The 22086-nt window shown below is 37.1% G+C and overlaps 1 protein-coding gene across 3 annotated transcripts in view; it reads left to right on the top strand.

The window, feature by feature from the left end:
- Positions 1-19124, top strand: part of slc8a3 (solute carrier family 8 member 3) — a 63539-nt gene extending 44415 nt beyond the window's left edge. The window contains exons 4-8 of one of the 3 annotated variants that reach the window (XM_067385399.1): positions 7591-7608; positions 8397-8521; positions 8630-8729; positions 11404-11673; positions 16488-19124. In XM_067385399.1, the coding sequence (XP_067241500.1) occupies positions 7591-7608; positions 8397-8521; positions 8630-8729; positions 11404-11673; positions 16488-16864 (890 nt within the window). In that variant the 3' untranslated portion in view covers positions 16865-19124. Of the gene's footprint in view, positions 1-7590; positions 7609-8396; positions 8522-8629; positions 8730-11400; positions 11674-16487 lie in introns of all 3 variants that reach the window. The other 2 variants (XM_067385398.1, XM_067385400.1) reach the window with 2 other exon arrangements.
- Positions 19125-22086: the final 2962 nt, after the last annotated feature.

The following is a 22086-nucleotide window of genomic DNA, read 5'->3' as shown; positions in this document are numbered from 1 at the left end:
CTAACTGCCTTAATGGTAAAATAACCTTCTTTGTCTTTTGCTCTAGAACGTATATGTCTTTTAGGGACCAGCATGAGCTTTTTCTACTTTGAGATGAAGAAGCAATCTTTGTCAGATTTGATTTGTTATACATTATTGAAACTTAAGGTTAGCCAACAGTTTCTGAGATATCCCAGTTCAAGTAGATAAGATGCCTATTGCCTAGATAAAAAATCCTGTAGCTACCCAGGGGCATGGCCAAGTGGCCTGACTTGCCTTAAAGGGGATTTTACTCAAAGCACATGAATCCAATGAAGACCCACGGGTCGCGGCTCTCCAACTGACTCATCTCCGTCTCACACGAGAAATGCTGTGATGATGTTTTTGTAATGCTTTAGAAATGGCAGCGTTCCTGTCTTTGTCTTCCAGTTTTTATATAGTTTCCAAAATGCCTTGAGACTGTTGTTTAGGAAACTATATGAAGGATTAGCTAGCAGTGTTGCTTTTTTTAATCCTTTGGAGTTTCAGTAAACATTGATCTTAAATGTTACTGTCTGCCAGTGCAGGTTTGAGAAATGAATGCAAACACACACACACACACACACCAAGTAGTCAAGTGTGTGTCTCAATATGTCTCCATAAATCAGGCAGACGTGGTCAATGGTACCAGCACAGACAACGCAGCACTGCGGTACAGTGTGTGTTTGCATGTATGCATGTGTCCTTGTCCCAGTATTATACCCTTCAGAAAGAATGAGAGATGAAGAACAGCTGGTCCTCTCTGTTTGAGCTCTCATCTCGCCTGGACAACATTAAACAACCTACTTATTAACTTACCTAAGCCCACAAAACAACATGTTGGCTTGTCTCCTCACTTGTGTGCTTGTAAACAAGCAGTTTATTAATTATTCATTAGTATTTCTTTATTTTCATGCCAGCATGGACTTGGATCCAGATTATTTAATTTTTATGTACAGAGAAACCCAAGGAAAAAGTTCCTCAAAACAGATTTATATATATGCGCATTCATGACTGAATTTTGTTTTTACATTCTTGTTTCTATGGGAAACTGCATTCTTTTAATTTTAGGAATATTATATTTATATTGTGCTGTTTGTAATTTAGCAATTGTGGTTCTGATTCTGATTCCTCCTAATGATTCTGGTTCCTCGATGATTCAGTGAACAGTTCTAATAATTCAGTGAGTGAGTCAGATTGATGGAATTGTTCAGCGGAAAACAAAATTCTGTCATTAATTATTCACCTTCATGCCTTTCCAATTACGTATAATTTTCGCTGTGTAGATTCAGTAACGCATGTTGTTTTTTTAATAGTCTTCTATGCGGACAAAAGATTGTATCAAATGGATTGGTATTGAAACTGAACCTGTAATAGGAGACAGATCACTTGTCCTGCATCAAAACATGACTTTAGAACTGCTGATCCTGTGCTGTCGCTGCAAAATATGTTGAGGGATGTAAAGAAACATTCTCAGCTTTATACATCTTTGGCATTGAACCCTCTTGTACACCAACTGGATATGTATAAAAATATGGAGGTAAAGATGGTGATGAAAAAAAATGTAGACAGCAGGAAAACAGACTGTTTTAGTCATAGTTTTTGTCAAAGAAAACAAACAAATATCCTTTAAATTTAGTCAATATTTTGTCATATTTAATTTTAGTTGAATTTTCTAAATTTAGTAGATGAAAAAGTGCAAATTTAGCGCAAAACATTTAGTACATTTAAAGGGTTAGTTCACCCAAAAATGAAAATTATGTCATTTATTACTCTCCCTCATGTCATTCTACACCTGCAAGACCTTCGTTCATCTTCAGAACACAAATTAAGATATTTTTGATCAAATCAGTGAGGCCTCCATTGCCAGGTTAATTTCCTAGTGCCCAGAAAGCTACTAAAGACATATTTAAAACAGTTCATGTGACTACAGTGGTTAAACCTTAGCATTATAAAGCGACGATAATACTTTTGTGCACCAAAAAAAAAAAAAACGACTTTATTCAACAATATCTAGTGATGGGCGATTTCAAAACACTGCTTCATAAAGCATCGAAGATTTACAAATCATTTATTTCAAATCAGCAGTTCAGAGAACCAAAATCACATGATTTCAGTAAACGATGCTTGGTTACGTTATAAGTGTTTTTAAACTTCAATAGTTCACGTGACTCTGGCAGTTTGATACACACTCCGAACCACTGATTCAAAACAAAAGATTCGTAAAGCTTCAAAGCTTCATGAAGCAGTGTTTTGAAATCACCCAACACTAGATATTGTTGATATCGCTATTATACACTAGATATTGCTATTTTGTTATTTTTGGCGCACAAAAAGTATTCTAGTCGCTTTGTAATATTAAGGTTGAACCACTGTAGTCACATGAACTGTTTTAAATATGTCTTTAGTACCTTTCTGGGCATTGAAAAAGGGAGTGTTATTGTTAGCGATGCAGGCCTCACTGAGCCATCAGATTTAATCAAAAATATTTCAGTTTGGGTTCCGAAGATAAAAAGGGTCTTACGGGTGTGGAACGACTTGAGGGTGAGTAATTAATGACAGAATTTTTTTAATTTTTGGGTGAACTAAGCCTTTAACAAAAAAACATGTAAATACTATGAATTTATAAGCAGATCACATTGTTGACTATATACACACACATAATTATTAGACGATATTCTGATCATATTTTTTCCCAAGCACATTTTACCAATACCAAGCTACATACATTTTAAAGGTGCCCTAGAATTAAAAATGGAATTTATCTTGGCATAGTTAAATAACAAGAGTTCAGTACATGGAAAAGACATACAGTGAGTTTCAAACTCCATTGTTTCCGCCTTCTTATATAAATCTCATTTGTTTAAAAGACCTTCGACGAACAGGCGAATCTCAACATAATACCGACTGTTACTCAACAGGGATCATTAATATGTACGCCCCCAATATTTGCATATGCCAGCCCATGTTCAAGGCATTACACAAGGGCAGCCAGTATTAACGTCTGGATCTGTGCACAGATGAATCAACAGACTAGGTAAGCAAGCAAGAACAACAGCGAAAAATGGCAGATGGAGCAATAATAACTGACATGATCCATGATATCATGATATTTTTTGTGATATTTGTAAATTGTCTTTCTAAAAGTTTCATTAGCATGTTGCTAATGTACTGTTAAATGAGGTTAAAGTTACCATTGTTTCTTACTGTATTCACGGAGACAAGAGCTGTCGCTATTTTCATTATTAAACACTTGCAGTCTGTATAATTCATAAACACAACTTCATTCTTTATAAATCTCTCCAACCGTGTTTAATGTTAGCTTTAGCCACGGAGCATACTATCAAACTCATTCAGAATCAAATGTAAACATCCAAATAAACACTATACTTACGCAATTAGACATGCTGCATGATGAACACTTTGTAAAGATCCATTTTGAGGGTTATATTAGCTGTGTGAACTTTGTTTATGCTGTTAAAGGCAAGCGCAAGCTCCCGGGGTGGGGAGCGTGAGCATTTAAAGGGGCAGCAGCCTAAATCGGCTCATATTTAATGATGCCCCAAAAAAAATTAATTAAAAAAAATCTATGGGGTATTTTGAGCTGAAACTTCACAGACACATTCAGGGGACACCTTAGACTCATATTACATCTTTTAAAAAGACGTTCTACGGCACCTTTAATAACTACTATTAATTTTGTATAATCATTTAGAAGTAATATATAAAAGTTAACAATCGCCTTATATTCAGATGTGCATAATTATTAACCAGTTTTTCTTTTATAGATAATATGGACCAAAAAAGAGATTTAACTCTGAAACGGCAAAAATTGTTAAATGCTCATGAGAAGGATGCAATTCTATGGAAATTGCAAAATTAAAGTGTGACCAATGGATTGCAAAATGTCCCATATGAGTATGTTTAAAGATAAAATCATCAGAATCATTTTATCACAGAATTGCCTACAGCTCACTAAAATATCACCTCACTCTGTGTTTGTGAGTGTGTGTTGCGATCTCTGCATTCACGTGTGTGATGGGGAAATAGCTGTGAACGAGCCGACGACAGGGGAGTTTTCGCCTGAATATCGACACCTACATCCCACGATCCCATTACCTCACAGAATGTAGGGAGGAGAGAGCCTGGAGTCTGGTGTCTGTTGCCAGGGTACCATCAGCTGTTGCTAGCAGTGATGTGCAATAGATTTGCACTGAACTGTTGAATCGAAGCTTCCAAGAAAGAACAGTGAGAGAGAGAGAGAAAGTGATGAATAGATTAAATGAATTCCTTTGTGTGTTTGACACCTCTGTGTGTGCTGTCACGAAACAGACGTGTTGAAAAGCCTAGAGCTGGCAATGCTACACAAATTACAGGTTAATAATGTGCATCAAGACACCCCCCCCCCCCACCCCACCCCTTCTCGCAGACACATTTGAGCATAAATTATGGGCTTATTTACACATCCAGCTTCTCATTATGGGTCGATATTTTCATCTCGGCACACACACACACACAAACAGTTAATCAAAGCTTGTTTGTTCGCCATCTCATTCATCCTCAGCAACAGAAAATTACAGCACTGATTACAGAACTATTAAAGTCATTATACACACACAGAAAGAAAAAAAGAGTAATGAAGAGACAAAGAAATTGATTCCTTTAGTTGGTGCTCATATTTGTGTAAATGTGTGTGGGTCAGAGTACTATAGATTAATAAATGTTGTAAAAAATCTTTGTTGTTAATTCAGGATACCTAACGCATTAAAGGGTTAGTTCACCCAAAAATGAAAATAATGTCATTAATTACTCACCCTCATGCCGTTCCACACCCGTAAGACCGTCATTAATCTTCAGAACACAAAGCCTGCATAACCAGCAATGACATTTCCTCTCTCAAGATCCAGAAGCAATGTTTTGAAATCGGCCATCACTATATATTCGTTATTTAGTTTTTTTTAGCGCACCAAAAATATTCTTGTCGATTTATAATATTAATATTGAACCACTGTACTCACATGAACTGATTTAAATATGTTTTTAGTACATTAATGGATCTTGAGAGAGGAAGTGTCATTGCTGGTTATGCAGGCCTCACTGAGCCATCGGATTTCAACTAAAATATCTTAATTTTATGTTCCGAAAAATTCCAAAAGGTCTTACGGGTGTGGAACGGCATGAAGGTGAGTAATTAATGATTTTATTTTTAAATTTTTGGGTGAACGAACCCTTTAACAAATAGAACATTTTTGTTTTAAAGTGATAGTTCACCCAAAAAATGAAAATTCTGTCATAATTTAGTCCTGTGATCCCTTGGCAAACTTCCAAAGAAGCTTCAATGACTTAAAGTGTTAGTTCACCCAAAAATGAAAGTTCTGTAATGAACTCTTTCCCCGCCAGCATTTTTGAAAAAAGTTGGTAGCCACTGCCAGCATTTTTTGATAATTTTCACAAATTTTTCATGGCCCCCACAATATTTTGTTGTATGAATATCTTAACATGCTAATATACATCAAAATAAAGAACAGAGCCTCTACTTTTAAACAAACAAACAAAAAAATACATTTTATTCAAGCTTCAAGCATTCTTTTTTTTTTAATTAACACTTAAATTTAGGTAAGATTCATAAAAAAAGCAACATTTTGAGCAAAAAGCTGAGAAAATCACATTTTTTATGAAACACTACATCTGGATCATATTCAGTACGATTATCAGAGCACAGATGCAGTAGATCGCTTCCATCAACACCCCAAAGCTCTATACCACTTCCTGGATTAGCATTTCCCTCAGTAACATTAGGCAGTTTTCATTTATATGCTGTTTATTGTTGATGATCGCATTATTTTTCATATGCATCTGCTTACATATGAGATCGCTCGTTTCTGTGTCTCCCTCGTCTGTGTTTTCGTTCGGGAGATTCTGTACTCGTTCAGAAGATGCGTAATAGTGCCCCTGAGTGTATAACAGTGAAAACATGGAAACCCAGATAATTCCGTGTTTGGCAGGGAAACGTTTTCTCATAAATAACGGAAAATTCTGTGTTTGGTGGGGAAAGAGTTAATTACTCACCCTCATGTTGTTCTAAACCTGTAAGACCTTCGTTCATCTTTAGAAAACAAATGAAGCTCTCTATCCTTCCATAGAGATCCAGTGCAACTACAAGCCCCAGAAAGGTAGTAAAGACATCATTAAAGTAATCCATGTGACTCCAGTGGTTTAACCTTAATTTTATGAAGCGACGGAAATGCTTTGTTTGCGCAAAAAAAAAAAATAGTTTACCATTTTATTTACAAAATATTAATCTCTGACGCTCATTCACATAGCGTCTGCTTTTGGATCAACACAACACGCATGTAACGTGGTTCTCTCGTGAATGTGCGTTGTAGATTAATATTTTGTAAAGAAAGTGGTAAATTATGTTTGTTTTTTTGAGCAAACAAAGCACTTGCGTCACTTCATAAAACTGAGGTTAAACCACATGGATTACTTTAATGATATTGTTACTACCTTTCAGGGGCTTGAAAGTGGTAGTTGCGTAGCTGTCAATGGAGAGACAGAAATCTCTCAGATTTCATCAAAAATATCTTAATTTGTGTTCTGAAGATGAACGAAAGTCTTACAGGTTTGGAACGACATGAGGGAGAGTAATTAATGACAGAATTTTCATTTTGGGGTGAACTAACCCTTTAAAATTATTTAAAATAAAATAAAACAATGAATCAGTATATTTATTATTTTAATTCACCTGCTAAGATACCTGCTATAGTGAAAAACCTCAATATATAAAGCATCCTTTTTCTAAAAGTGAAACTTCTAGACCTGGAAATATCATGTAAATTAATCAAATCTTAAATTGGGCAGTTTTAGAATGAATATACATTCTGCTAGTTATACCAAGCTGTAAAATATTGAGTAAAATGTATATTTAAAATCATTATCATTCATTTTTATCCATTAAATCACAAACATCTGGAGAAGTCATGGATCCTCTAATTATTGTTGGACCTTATTGACTTTCATGGTATGAAAAAAAAAGATATTTTTTCCCGATAATATCCTCTTTTATATTCCACAGAAAAAAAAGAAAGTAATACAAGTTTGGAACGACATGAGGGTAAATAAATGATGACATAATTTTCAGTTTTTTGGGTGCACTAAACCTTTAAGTGTTACCAAATAAGAGGACAGACAATATCATAAACTATCATTGAAACCAATGGAAAATCCGCATCACGATAGGAAAGCAAATGTGTGTGAATAATCAGCCTAGCTTTAGCACCTCTTTGTTCTGTCGCTACATCTCAAATGCTACTACGACACTCCTGTTGCCAGGGGCAACCACCTGCTCCGGCGCTCTGGATCGGCCCACACTATCACATCTGATCACATCTGCTCGGTCACACCTGTCGCACCTGTCCGGCTCTGAGATTCCGGGCAGGGTGATGAAACGCCAGAGGCTGCGAATATTTTTATTCATGTTTATCGGAGTAAATAAATCCTGTCCAACATCTCACTGCATTTCCCTCCACCATTATCTGTCTAATTTGTTCTTCATGTCATTCCACCCCTCCTTTCTCTTTTCTCCACACACAGCTCTGTTATTAGCTGATGGTAAGTTTGAGTTTTGTATGCGTGTGTGTGTGTGTGAGAGTGTGAGGCAAGATGAGGCCATCTGCAGTAATTGTGGTTTCTTCTGCCTCACTCTGTGGATGAACACACACGTGTGTCTCCAGGTTTGTGTGTGTTGTAACACGTGCACGAGAAGATAAGCTTTGGGTTGCAGGGGGTTTTGAAGTTCATCTCAACTTTCAGGCTTTTTGTGTGTGTGTGTGTGTGTGTGTGTGTGTGTTTTTGTGGTGTGCGTGTTGATGTTGTGCTGTTGTCCTTCTGAATCACTCAATTTAACAGCACAACTCACACTTGTTTCAGTCAAAGTTTGGCTGTCAATCTGTTGTGTGTGTTTGCATGTGTAGTCTTTCTAATAAGAGAAACTATAGTGACAGTCGGCCTCATTCATAAAACAAAAGCAGAACCAATTTCTGTATAAATTGTTCGTAAAAGCGGCGTTACGTAAGTAGTCACATTCGATTTAGTGCGACAAGTTATGTAAGAATGACTTTATGAACATTTTACACAAATTCGCTGTGCTTGTGTTTCCTGAATGAGCCCGTTGACTCTAAATACGCACATGAATTTAGTGCAGTTTAAATGTGCAATGAATATTCAGGAGTATTAATGAATAGTCTATGAATACTCAAAAGCTTATTACGGAGTGCATGTGAGTTATTTTTTCTGCACACTTTTACTGAAATTATGTGAAAGTCTGTGTGTGTGTGTTGATGTACTAATATGACACAATCCAACAGAAAAGTTTCTCTCTGTCTCTTGATATCTTGTAGATATTCCAGACAGGAAGTTATCATCAGAGGAAGAGGAAGCGAGAAGAATAGCAGAGATGGGGAAGCCTGTATTGGGCGAGCATGCAAAAATAGAGATCATCATTGAGGAGTCGTATGAGTTTAAGGTACACACACATGGAAAGACCAGCAGTTTTTAACACTATGGAAGAACCTTTATTATTTATATTCTTATAATACATGTGTTTTGTGGTTGTTGTGTGTTTTTGCTGTAGAGTACAGTAGATAAGCTGATTAAGAAGACTAACTTGGCTCTGGTCGTGGGCACAAATTCCTGGAGAGAACAATTCATGGAGGCCATAACTGTCAGTGCAGGTGATTATCAACACTAAACATCACTGAAACAAAACAATCTGCATCTATCTTCCACCATATACACCAAACAGGCATAACATTATGACCACTGAGAGGTGAAGTCAATAACACTGATTATATGTTAGTGGGTGGGATATATTAGGCAGCAGGAAGCAGGAAAGCAGGAAAAATGGGCAAGCGTAAGGATTTGAGCGATTTACAGCCAAATTGTGATGGCTAGACGACTGGGTCAGAGCATCTCCAAAACTGCAGCTCTTGTGGGGTGTTCCTGGTCTGCAGTGGTCAGTATCTATCAAAAGTGCTCCAAGGAAGGAACAGTGGTGAACCGGCGACAGGGTCATGGGTGGTCAAATTGCTCAAGAAGTTCATGCTGGTTCTGATAGAAAGGTGTCAGAATACACAGTGCATCGCAGTTTGTTGTATATGGAACTGCATAGCCGCAGACCAGTCTGGGTGCCCATGTTGACCCCCATCCACAGCTGAAAGTGCCAACAGTGAGCAATGGAAGAAGGTGGCCCGGTCTGATGAATCACACAGTCATTTTATTTCATGTTGAAATTGTCACAGAATCACGGAAGTATGAAGTGAATGAAGGAAAGTCCATTAGCCACTCTGAAGATCAAGGTATTTGTGTGCATTACGACCCACAGGGACACTATGTGAGATCCACCACTCAGAGAGATTCTTGAATCTCATTAGATATTTGTGATTGGTTAAAGTTAGTGGAGAATGTGGGTGCTTAGCCACGAGGATCGGTGCCTATGTATACATACAATTGTTGGGGGTCAGTAAGATTTTTTTAAAGAAATTAGTACTTTAATTTTCAACTTTTATAATCATAAGAAATCTTTCTTGAGCATCAAATCAGCATATTAAATAGGGATCATGTGACACTGAAGACTGAAGTAGTGATGCTGAAAATTCAGCTTTGCATCACAGGAATAAATTGCATTTTAAAATGAATATGAAAATAGAAAACAGTTATTTTAAAGGGTTAGTTCACCCAAAAATGAAAATTCTGTCATTTATTACTCACCCTCATGCCGTTCCACACCCGTAAGACCTTCATTAATCTTCAGAACACAAATTAAGGTATTTTAGTTGAAATCCGATGGCTCCGTGAGGCCTCCATAGGGAGCAATGACACTTCCTCTCTCAAGATCCATAAAGGTACTAAAAACATATTTAAATCAGTTCATGTGAGTACAGTGGTTCAATATTAATATTATAAAGCGACGAGAATATTTTTGGTGCGCCAAAAAAACAAAATAATGACTTATTTAGTCAAAACACTGCTTCACGAAGCTTCGGAGCACAGTGAATCTGTGTATCGAATCTGCTGTTTGGAGCGCCAAAGTCACGTGATTTCAGTTTGACACGCGATCCGAATCATGATGGTGACGACAATCGGCCATCACTAAATAAGTCATTTTTTAAAAAAAATTTTTGGCGCTCCAAAAATACTTTCGTCGCTTTATAATATTAATATTGAACCACTGTACTCACATGAACTGATTTAAATATGTTTTTAGTAACTTTATGGATCTTGAGAGAGGAAATGTCATTGTTCCCTATGGAGGCCTCACTGAGCCATCGGATTTCAACTAAAATATCTTAATTTGTGTTCCGAAGATTAATGAAGGTCTTACGGGTGTGAAACGGCATGAGGGTGAGTAATAAATGACAGAAATTTCATTTTTGGGCAAACTAACCCTTTAAATAGTAATAATATTACACAATATTACAGTTTTTGTGCGTGAACTCGCTGTCGGAGGAAAAAAAAAAAAGAGAGAGAGGAAGCACTGCCGGTAACGGTGTATGGATACTGCAGAAAAGCGACATTGAACGGTTTAACATATTTAAATAGAGAAATATGTTTAAAAAAAAATAAATTTTTGACAGCATTGTTAAGAAACCTCAAACCTGAACGATTCGGGGCTTTTGGAAAATTATTCGGGGCTCCAGCCCCCTTAGCCCACCCCTAGCGCCGCCCCTGATTATCAATTTTCTTCCGAGGAGGTACACCCAACATAGTTTTACAAATTCCTATGGGAAATAAAAACACATTTTTGTCATCACAGTAGTGAAGACAGCCTGAAAGATATGTACAAAAAGCAACAAAACTATAATTTTGTGTGGGTCTTCAAAATTTTTACATCTCAGTTATTACATAAACATATAATCATGCTGCATATTGCACACACTCAGAATTTTTTTTATCCATTTTGTGACATATTACCCAGCCCACATGAAAACTGTGCCCACAGTACTCCTACATGGTTCTTGTTCATTTACTAAACATTTTGGCTAATTTAATAATGATTTCAGCTACCAATAAAAGTGTAGCATTATCAGCTCTGTTTGATATGTTTTACCAGATTAATCCCCACAGATTTCCCTCCAAAATTAGTCTTTTATGACCCTGTGTTGAAATAAAATCACTTCTGTCACAGTATATAGCCTTGTGACTATCAAACATTCTGTGTTACCAAGGCAACAGGACCCTTAAATCTCCATGATGTCAAAGAGATAGCTCTGGTCAGGTATGGAAGTTGTGTGATGTCGGTGACTTAACAATACTAACATTTTTCATTTTCTTATTTTTTCCTACCTCCATTCTGCTTTCCTTTCTTTTTCTTTCTTTCTTTTTGTCGTTCTGTCTTTATCTCAGGAGATGAGGATGAGGATGAGGGGGGAGAAGAACGTCTGCCATCTTGTTTTGACTATGTCATGCACTTCCTGACTGTGTTCTGGAAGGTTCTGTTTGCCTGCGTCCCGCCCACGGAATACTGGAACGGGTGGGCGTGTTTCATTGTTTCCATAGTGATCATCGGTCTTTTGACTGCTGTGATTGGTGACCTGGCCAGTCACTTTGGCTGCACCATTGGCCTGAAGGACTCAGTCACCGCTGTGGTGTTTGTAGCCCTGGGAACATCCGTCCCTGGTGAGTTTGTGTTTGCTTTTAATTGCCCACATGATACATTGTTATAAATACAGTTCTAAAAGGGTCATATCATAGACACTACCTTTTGAGAAGTGTGGGTTCAGTAAAATTATTTTTTTAAAGCTGCAGTCTGTAACTTATTTTGGTTAAAAATGATCCAAAATCAATTTTTGAGCAAGTACATAACCAGCCAGTGTTCAAAACTATCTCCTTACCTTAGCCCAATTCACAACGGTAAGCTTGTAATAATGTTTTATAATAAAATCGGTACTTGTGGGTTTTCGCGGGAAATTCGAGCATGCAGCCATTTGTCTTTGCGTCATTACGTCACGTCTGTTTACATAAAGAAGGAGTCCCAGCTAGTAGGCTATATGGCATGTGAGACGGATCATTTATAGCCTTTTCTCACAGCAGCTGCAATAATTAAACTTAACATTTTGATGGCGGATTGTATTGTATGACAAATTAACATTAGAGATTAGACTGTACAGAAACTGAAATCTACAGGTAACCCTAATACACACTAAATTCACATAGTTACGCAATGCTTATGGTGTTAAAGGGATAGTTCACCCAAAAATGAAAATTACCCCATGATTTACTCACCCTCAAGCCATCCTAGGTGTGTATGACATTCTTCTTTCAGACCAACATAATCTGAGTTATATTAAATAATGTCCAGGCTAATCCATGCTTTATAATGGGAGTGGATGGTGCCCCAAATTATAAAGACAGAAAAAATGCATTATAATTTTCTTATCCATTATAAATGAAGTCCACACGGCTCTGGGTGGTTAATAAAGGCCTTCTGAAGTGAAGCAATGCGTTTGTGTAAGAAAAATATCCATATTTAAAACTTTATAAACTGTATTCTCTACAGCATACACAGTGTGAGCTCCGCTGACGAACATGGAAGCGCAGAGAAGAGAGCAAAACAAAACACTGGTCACGAATGAAGAAATTTGTAAAGAAAAATGTTGGAGGATTTCGATACAAGCCAAGAGAAGACTTTATTTGCCTAGCCATAAAGTTAGCCACGTTAGCCAAACCCCGTAAGTCACGTCACCAAAAACAGCAGGCAAAGAGGGAGACAACACACCCAGATAGCAAGCAGTAAACAAACCACGCAACTGATAGAGGGAGCGGTAACTCACCCATCTGATGAGCCGAAAGTGGTGGAAGACGCAACAGGGTAGAGAGCTCACAGCAGCCCGATGGCAAAACTTGCAGGCAGTAAAAATTGCATTCAACAATCAAGTCCAAAGCACCAACAGTTGGAACTGGAGTAATCTGAAAAGCACAGTAATCCGATGGTGATATAGAAATACAAATAAAGCAGTAATCCATAATCCGTAATCAGTCACGCACAGTATCTCCCTTTGATGTCGGCGCACGTAATCTCAAAACTTTAGCTTTGTTGAAGCAACCCGGATATTCACAAGAAATCAGCATTTTAACACTAATAAAATGTAGAGTATATCTCAAATAATTCACTTCTTCACGTGGATTACCTTTGCTGTACACAACTTTGTTTTCGAGAGCATATTCTCACTGGAGCTCTAGCTGCACGCTGCAAGCTGGAACGCCACTCTCTCATAAATGCACGTACGACAGCTAGTGGAAGTTCGAGATTACAGTTTATAAAGTTTTAAATGTGGATATTTTTCTTACACAAATGCATCGCTTCACTTCAGAAGGCCTTTATTAAACCCCCGGAGCCGTGTGGACTTCGTTTATAATGGATGAGTGCATTTTTTCAGTCTTTAGAATTTGGAGCACCATCCACTCCCCTTATAAAGCATGGATTAGCCTGGACATTAGTGTGACATATCAGTAAGATTTCAGTAGAATGAACATTTAGATTTGAGTTTTTCTAAGAAAATGTTTGTTTGTTTATTTATCCATGTCTTTTTAGATAACTGGTATCAATCTCAGACAAAATAATTTGCCAGATCTATGGAAACCCTACTTAGAGGTTGTTCCACATTATTAAGCAAGTCACAGTTCTCATGAAATATGGGGAGGAAGAAAGATCTTTCTGAAGATGAAAAGCATGAAATGGTGCAATGTTGTGCAAAAGGCATGAAAACAACTGATATTGTGTGAAACTGAATGGAGATTATCGAATTATCATAAGATTTGTGAGTGATTTAGAGCACAGCAGAACTCGGTCAGATAAAGGCTTGCTGCAAAAAAACACCACAGCAATAAAACTGTTTGAAAATGTATTTCTAAACCCACTGTAAAGGTTTCTCTTTGTGAGGTTTGGTTAGTGATGGCTGAAATGCATTTTTACGCACAACTGCCAGCCTGCATGGAGAGCTTCTTGAGACTCCAGAGGCACCAGCAGCTTCAAATACCTGTTTGCTGCTCAACACTGGCTTTTTTATAGCTGCCCTTTTAATACAATTAAGTTTTTTGACAGGAACTTTCATTAATAAGCCTTAATCTGACAGAGTTCTGCTGTGCTCTAAATCACTCACAAATCTTATGATAATTCAATAATCTCCATTCAGTTTCACACAATATCAGTTGTTTTCATGCCTTTTGCACAATATTGGATCATTTCATGCTTTTCATCTTCAGAAAGATCTTTCTTCCTCCCCATATTGCATGAGAACTGTGACTTGCTTAATAATGTGGAACAACCTCTAAGTAGGGTTTCCATAGATCTGGCAAATTATTTTGTCTGAAATTGATACCAGTTATCTAAAAAGACATGGATAAATAAACAAACAAACAATTTCTTAGAAAAACTAAAATCTGAATGTTTATTGTACTGAAATCTTACTGATATGTCAAGTGCATAATAATTTGGAACGCAGTGTATATTCGTCTGAAAGAAGAATGTCATATACACCTAGGATGGTTTAAGGGTGATTAAATCATGGGGTAATTTTCATTTTTGGGTGAACTATCCCTTTAACATTAACAATTTGAGAACAAAGAATAATAATAATAATTTGCACGGTTTTAAGTGATATGAATAAGTGATCGTTAGATTTAATCACCATTGGCAGCATGATTTACTGTAATACTTTTTTTTCTCAGTTGGTCAGAAAAAAAGTGGCAGACATGTTACTTACTTGTTCAGATGCTTTTTTTCCCCTGTGAATATTCTTATTTTGGTCATCTGTGATTCTGAAATACAGTATGCACACCGATGCGGTGACTGACAGCAAACATTAGATTCATCTGCGCTGAGGAGCCGTGCCGATGCACAACCCACGTAAAGATGGTAATTCCGCAAATAACTGCAATTGCAGGTTTCAAACAGAGATGGCTACAAAGAAAACTTACAGACTGCAGCTTTAATTAATACTTTTATTCAGCTAGGGCACAAAAAAGTAAGTAAAAAAGTAAAGACATTTATAATGTTACAAAAGAGTTAATCAAAGAAGAATCCTGAAACAAAAATATTAAGCAGCACAACTGTTTTCAATGTTAATAATAGTAAGAAATGTTTCTTGAGCACAAAATCATCTTATTAGAATGATTTCTAAAGGATCATGTCAGGGTTATTATAGTCAAATAAAACTTAAACTGAAACTAAAACCATTTTCGTTGTTTAAAATAAAATAAATGTAAACTAAAATAAAAATAAATATATAAAACTTTATTTCATCTTGTTGCCAAGGCAACATTTCTCATATTAATTTAATTTAACATACTAAAATAACTAAAACTGAAATAAAAATGAATTAAAAAAAAAATATTAAAAATAACAAATTTGAAAAAAAAAAAGATCAATAAAACATTAACTGATTCAAAATAATAATAAAAACTATATAACAGTATTTATCTATCCCAGTTATATTACAATATAAAAATAGAAATAATTATTTTAAATTGTAGTAATATTTCATAATATTACTATTTTTATTGTATTCTTGATCAACTAAATGCAACCTTGGTGAGCAAAAGAGGCTTCTTTAAAAAACATTAAAAAATCTTATCATCCCCAAACTTTTGAACTGAGTGTATATTGTTATTATTTCATAGTTTTTCCTGAGGTCCACTTATAGTTAAAGTTTTTTTGTGCCATAATCAGACTGATTTGTTTTTGAATGACCAGTTTTACTCTCTGACCCTTGCATTTAATGAGGCGAACTGTCTGACGTCAGAAAAGTACATTTGCTGCTTAATTATGTTTTTAAAGTTCAGTTAAAGGTGCTAAAGAGGATGTTTTGTTTTATACATTTTCGCAATATTACTTGAAACTGTCTTTACTAACTGATAAAAGACTATTTATTAGGTGCACTGAAAGGAATAATATTAATATACATCATCTGTGCACGAGGTAGGGCCTTAAAAACATCATCCAATCGTTTACGCGATCATCGCATAAGCGATTGGCCCTCTGGCTTGTCAATCACTGCCGTGACGTTCCTTTTGAGAGACGTGCGCTCCAGTAACTTTCCACACTCCACAGGCGCCGCATGCAATGTTTTTGTCAGGAGACAGGAGTAACAACTGCAGATTATGAGTTACCTGCGTTGAGTCTGACATAATGAATCCACTAAAACGACACAGTGAATGCCGGTGGTAAACACTCGTGTTCCAATACTCGTGTACGAGTTTTGGGAGGCGTTCCCTCGAAAGGAGGGGGGGTGTTCTTAAGCATGCGCTCATTTCAAAAACTCACTAACAGTGTTTGGTTTCTCAGTCGACGAAAAGATCCTCTTTAGCACCTTTAACTATTTTATTTCATCAAATCAGTACAAATCTGATTCCTCCTGATTTGACTCATTTTAATACATGTTAATCCTAGATTATTATACTATTCTATGTAAGCATCTCTCTTTTCTCCTCAGATACCTTTGCCAGTAAAGTGTCAGCGGTGCAGGACAGTTACGCAGATGCGTCTATCGGTAACGTGACCGGTAGCAACGCCGTCAACGTTTTCCTGGGAATCGGTTTGGCGTGGTCAGTGGCCGCCATCTACTGGCACATGCAGGGTCGTGCGTTCGAGGTGCCAGCAGGTTCCCTGGCATTTTCTGTCACTCTCTTCACCATCTTTGCCTTCCTGGCGGTGGGCGTCCTGCTGTACCGGCGCAGGCCTCACATCGGTGGAGAGCTGGGCGGTCCGCGCAGACAGCGCATCTTCACGACACTCTTTTTCTTCAGTCTCTGGTTTCTCTACATCCTTTTCTCCAGTCTTGAGGCTTACTGTCATATACAAGGCTTCTGAAGAGAAAAGATAGGGGTGGGGCGGGGGTCGGAGATGAGGAGAGATAGATGCGAGGAAACTTCTGCTAGGAGGAAATGACCGAGTAAGAGCTAAGGATTGATTCGAAAAGGTCACTAAGGTTTTAAGCAGGCGTGGTTTCAAAGAGGACATTCATTCTTCAGATACCTTTGTGCTGAAGATGAAGAGTATGAAGCATCTCTCTTATAAAGGGTGGGACAGTCTTAACCTGGAGTCTGAGCTTTTCACAGTCTATATTTTTCTCAACACCTGCTGAGAACGACTTTTTTCTAATGAAGTATTTTGGGAAAAAAAGACAAAAAAATAACAAAAAGAATTAAAGGATTCAAAGGACTATTTTCAAATCTGCTTCCAGGATTAGAAGTAATATTTCAACAGAAAAATGAAAATATATAACTACATGAAATCTGTTATTGAGTGACATGTGAAGGACCCATAAAGTTTTATTTATTTTTTCCTTGTTTAGTTTGGTAAGAACTCACAGAGCTTACAGATTTTACCGTCAGGCCAAAGTCCAAATATGAGAGACAAATATGAACAATGGCTGAACACTGCATTTTCTCCCTGTATGGATATAATCTGCTTCCATATATTTTCTGTACTTTTGTGTATTTCCTTGCCAAGTGTTGTTTTTTTTGTTTGTTTTTTTAGCATTACGGAGGCCTCAGAGGAGAACAGAATGCAAAACAAGAAAAAAAAAAATCGTGTTAAAGAAAGAAAATGAGGCCTTTTTGCATTTGAACCCACTACATGTTCATCAAAACGAATCACTAGTGTATTTTCTGATAACACCGTGAAGGAAAGCGCACTGCATCTGCTATTACAGTTGTTGTTGTTTTTTTATCTGTTTGTATTTTAGTCTCTCAGTGTCGATGAACAAATATTAAGCACCCCAAAGAGATCTCCCACCCCCAATTCACCCCAGAGAGACCCTCTATATAGAATCACATGACCATTTAAGTGTGCATCTAAACAGTGTCTGAAGTGATATCGGTGGGGAATTCTGAGTGTTTCATTGGGGCCTTTAATGTGGTTCGTAATGTTTACAGGCCTTCGGTCCAGAAGAGGGCGAGAATGGAGAGATACAAACAGCTCTAGACAGACTGTGATTTTGTTTAACCTGGTGAGGAGGGTTTTTTGAGTTCCGGCAAGCCGTAGAGAGATTTTAGGCAGAGCTGCATCAGTTTAAAGAGCGGTCATCAATTCACCTGACGGACTAAAGTGTTTTTCGTGCCTATTTTTGCTGTAGTGAGCTGAAAAAGGAGGATGCGGGTGGGGGTTCTGTATTATCTGGGGGAAGTGATGTCATAAAGAGTTGTTAAGGATGGCCAATAAGAGCCCAGAACCAAAGAACAGAACCTTAGACTGCCACCCAGAAGCTGCAATGGTTCTCTGGGCCACAGGGGGGCCACAGCCCTGTTCCTCCTCTATATGTTCATCACACAACCCATGCATTTTGTGTGCGTGAGTGTGTGTATGTTGATGTGTGTTTCATATTTTTTTCTAGCCTCATTGCAAATACAGGCCAAATCAGTTGTATCCTGGACACCAGTGTTTGGATTACAGCACCTGCAGCAGACATGTTCCATTTTTATTGTTTACATTCATATACAGCTGTTTATGTGAGAGAGCGCAGTTGAAAATGGGTTTCTTCTCTGAAACTCTCCATCCAAATTGCAAATGTACTTGCTGGCATTGCTCTGTGCTTCCTACTTGGTTCATAATCGATGTGCTTTAAAGGAAAAGCAGCAATCACAACAAATCGCACTGAACATTCACCCAAGCTCTTTATGACTCATGTAGGCTCATGCTTATGAGTTTTTAGCGTTTAAACTTTTGTTTTTGTACAGAAAGGCAGGAGTGTGTTAGCTACACAATAGACACTTTCTTTATTCACACACACTGACTTTGTGAGCATGTACACTGCCTACATAGACAGCATCATATACATCTAATATATGCAACTACTTATGCAGCCTTCTAAGATGCCTCATTTTGGGCAAATTTTAGGCAGAATTGCTTGTGTTTTTCTAGGAGAAACTCTTAAAGTGTTGCAATGAGCACAGTGCAGTGAAAACATCCATCTACAATGGGGAAAAAAGTGTTGTTTAAAGTATTTAAAATGTATTTATTTTCTTTCGTTGGGCACGGGTAATTGTTTTACCTGTTATGTACACTACCATTCACCAGTTTGAGATTAGTAAGATTTTTTTCTAAAGAAATGAATACTTTTATTCAGCAAGGATGCATTAAATTGATAAAAAGTGACAATAAAGATAGTTATAATCAAAGACTAAAGACTATAGATATAGAAAGACTGTTCACTCGTTACTTATGAATGGGAGAAACTGCAACACGCAATATGGCGGAAAGCGTTCCACCTTCTAAGCAAATGAGCCAATCGCTGATCGTAAAAGTCATTGCGTCACGGAAGCTGCCGTTAGAAATTGGGACTGCGCATGCGCGTTGTTGCGTCTCGCCTGAAAAATAAGCTCTTTTAAACACTGTTTGAGCATAAGAAACCACATTTATGGGACAGTTCATGTCAGATTTTGTTGCTGTTTTGTATTATGTAATTTAATTTTGAGTTTGTCGAGCAGTTTTTGAGAAGTCAGGATTCCCTCATTCAAGTAGATAGGATTTGGGTTTTGATGCCCGAAATAGCCCAATATGGCCGCCGAGTAAACTTTGTTATAATGTAAAACGGCATTTATTTTAAATTTAATTTTTTTGTAACATTTGCTATTCATCAAAGAATCCTGATAAAATTGTATTATGGTTTTTACAAAAACAAAAAAAAATGATAATAATGAAATGTTTCTTGAGCACCAAATCAGCATATTAGAATGATTTCTGAAGGATCATGTGACACTGAAGACTGAAGATCTTTTTGCTTAAACTCAGCCTTGCTATTTATTTTTATGCGATCACATTGCTAGCTTATCCATATGATAACTCCTTTGAATTAACTGTAAGTTGAGTCTTTTGATGTTCCCTGTGTAGGCAGTAGACAGCAAGGCAGCTCACTTGATTTTGGAACACAACCACTCACGCACCTCATAAACTGCTCTGTTTACCAGTATTAGGCATGATAAAGAATATGCTCATGAAGAGAAATATCAGTACATTTACACAGTATTCAGCTTGAACACTCAGTGAGCCTCTTGTTTTCTGCCAGCATGTGTTGTTGAATGTGTCCTGTCTGAGACAGAGGGCAGCTAAACTACAGTAGATCTTCGCCATATCTGTGCACATGTGAGCATGTGTATCTTTGAGATGGTTTGTGGTAAAGGTAGCAGTCTCGTAAACCTTATTATCCAGTTCGGCTGAATCAGCCAACGGTCACTCTCAGTGTTGGGCTTGAGTGTTTCAGACTTTGCATTACTCTTTCTGCCTCTGCCTGGATCAAATCACACACACTTAGACGTATAGTATGCACTCACACATGCACACTTGAGTTAACTTTACACTGCTGGTGATGCCTGTTATGAAAAGGTGCAGGTGGGCCTCCGTGTAGGATGATGGTTGAGCATGAAAGTCAGCTGAAACCACCAGCTTTGAACTTTTCTACTGCCAACTAACACTTCCAGCTGTTTAGATGCAGGTGAACTGGTTTAAACGAGATTTCAGATGATGTCACTTATAACCTTGAAGTCACACAAGTCTTACAAATGTATCAGGGGTCCGACTCTCTCACACACACAAACACACTCCTCTTCAGCCTGGTGATGAAGCAGATGGTGGTTATGTTCTTTTACTGCTTTTTTTTATTTTTTGTTTTGTTTTTTACTCTTTCACAAAAAAACATGTTTTATTTTCAGGGAATTATGCATGAAATTTACCTTAATTTAATTAATTTATGTCCGCTGAGTTATTTATTTTGAATTCTTTTGGTCAACAGAAAAATAAAAAAGCATTTGAAAAAATCAGTTGTGATAAATTTGATCTGGTCTTTATCTGTATTTCTGTCAGATTGTGTCACGTAATCACTTACAGTCACAAATTTGGATATCATATTTTTGCTATCTGTAAGGTATCACAATAAAACCAGACTAACATTTATTCAGGTGAGAGTCGGCTAAATAATAAAAGTAGATATTAACCGAATGCTTTAGCTGTGTTCTTAACTATTTTTGAAAAATGTCAGGTGAGGGTTTTAAATTATTCATTTTTATTGATATTGAAACACTTTTCTTAATTAGAACATTTGTTTGCCAAAACAGTGATGTGACATTTTTGAAAATTAATGTTTACATTTTTGCTGTTTCATAAAATATTTTGTTTCATAATTGTTTCACAGCCTGAAATAGGCTGTTTAATTTTAACTTACAGTACTGTGCCAAAGTCTTAGGCACGTCAGTATTTTCACCCCCCAAAAAAGGTTTTAAGCCAGTGTGTCAATAGGAAATGTCCGTTCACATTTCAAAACATTCATTTTGCTATTAATTGTAATAATCCAGTGAGATTTTTGAATACACAAGGAGTCTGACAATAGCCGGTGCTCCACACAGTGATCTGATCTCACCATCATCAAATCCGTCTGTGATTACATGAAGAAACAGATGAAACTGAGACAAACTAAATCCAGGAGAACTGTAGCCGTGTCTCTAAGATGCTTGAAGAAACCTGCCTGCAAAGATAAAGTACTGTGAAGAGTTTTAGGCACTTATGTAAAACTGCTGTAAAGTGAGGATGCTATTAAAAAATACTGTTAATAACTTATATTAACTAAATCAAAACAATATTTTGTGTGACCACCCTTTGCATTTTTCAGATAGCTTTGGAGGCAGGTTTCTTAAAATCTCTTGGAGACACGGCCACAGTTCTTCTGGATTTAGTTTGTCTCAGTTTCATCTGTTTCTTCATGTAATCACAGACGGATTCGATGATTGTGAGATCAGATCACTGTGTGGAGCACCGGCTGTTATCAATCTTATTGTGTATTCAAAAATCTCACTGGATTATTACAATTAATGGCAAAATGAATGTTTGGAAATGTGAACGCATATTTCCTATTGACACACTACAGCAAAATACATAAATAGCTGGCTTAAAACCTTTTTGGGGGGTGAAAATACTGATGTGCCTAAGACTTTTGCACAGTACTGTTCCCCATAAAGTGTGACAAGATGTCCGCGATTGGGGCATTTTGTCACAAAAGGTCAATGTGACCTAAACCTATGAGCTATATTATTTTTTCCAAG

This window comes from Chanodichthys erythropterus, chromosome 5 (genome assembly GCF_024489055.1).
Source record: "Chanodichthys erythropterus isolate Z2021 chromosome 5, ASM2448905v1, whole genome shotgun sequence".
NCBI lineage: Eukaryota > Metazoa > Chordata > Actinopteri > Cypriniformes > Xenocyprididae > Chanodichthys > Chanodichthys erythropterus.
Note: the sequence above shows the minus strand (reverse complement) of the source record. Positions and strands in the feature narration are given on the sequence as shown.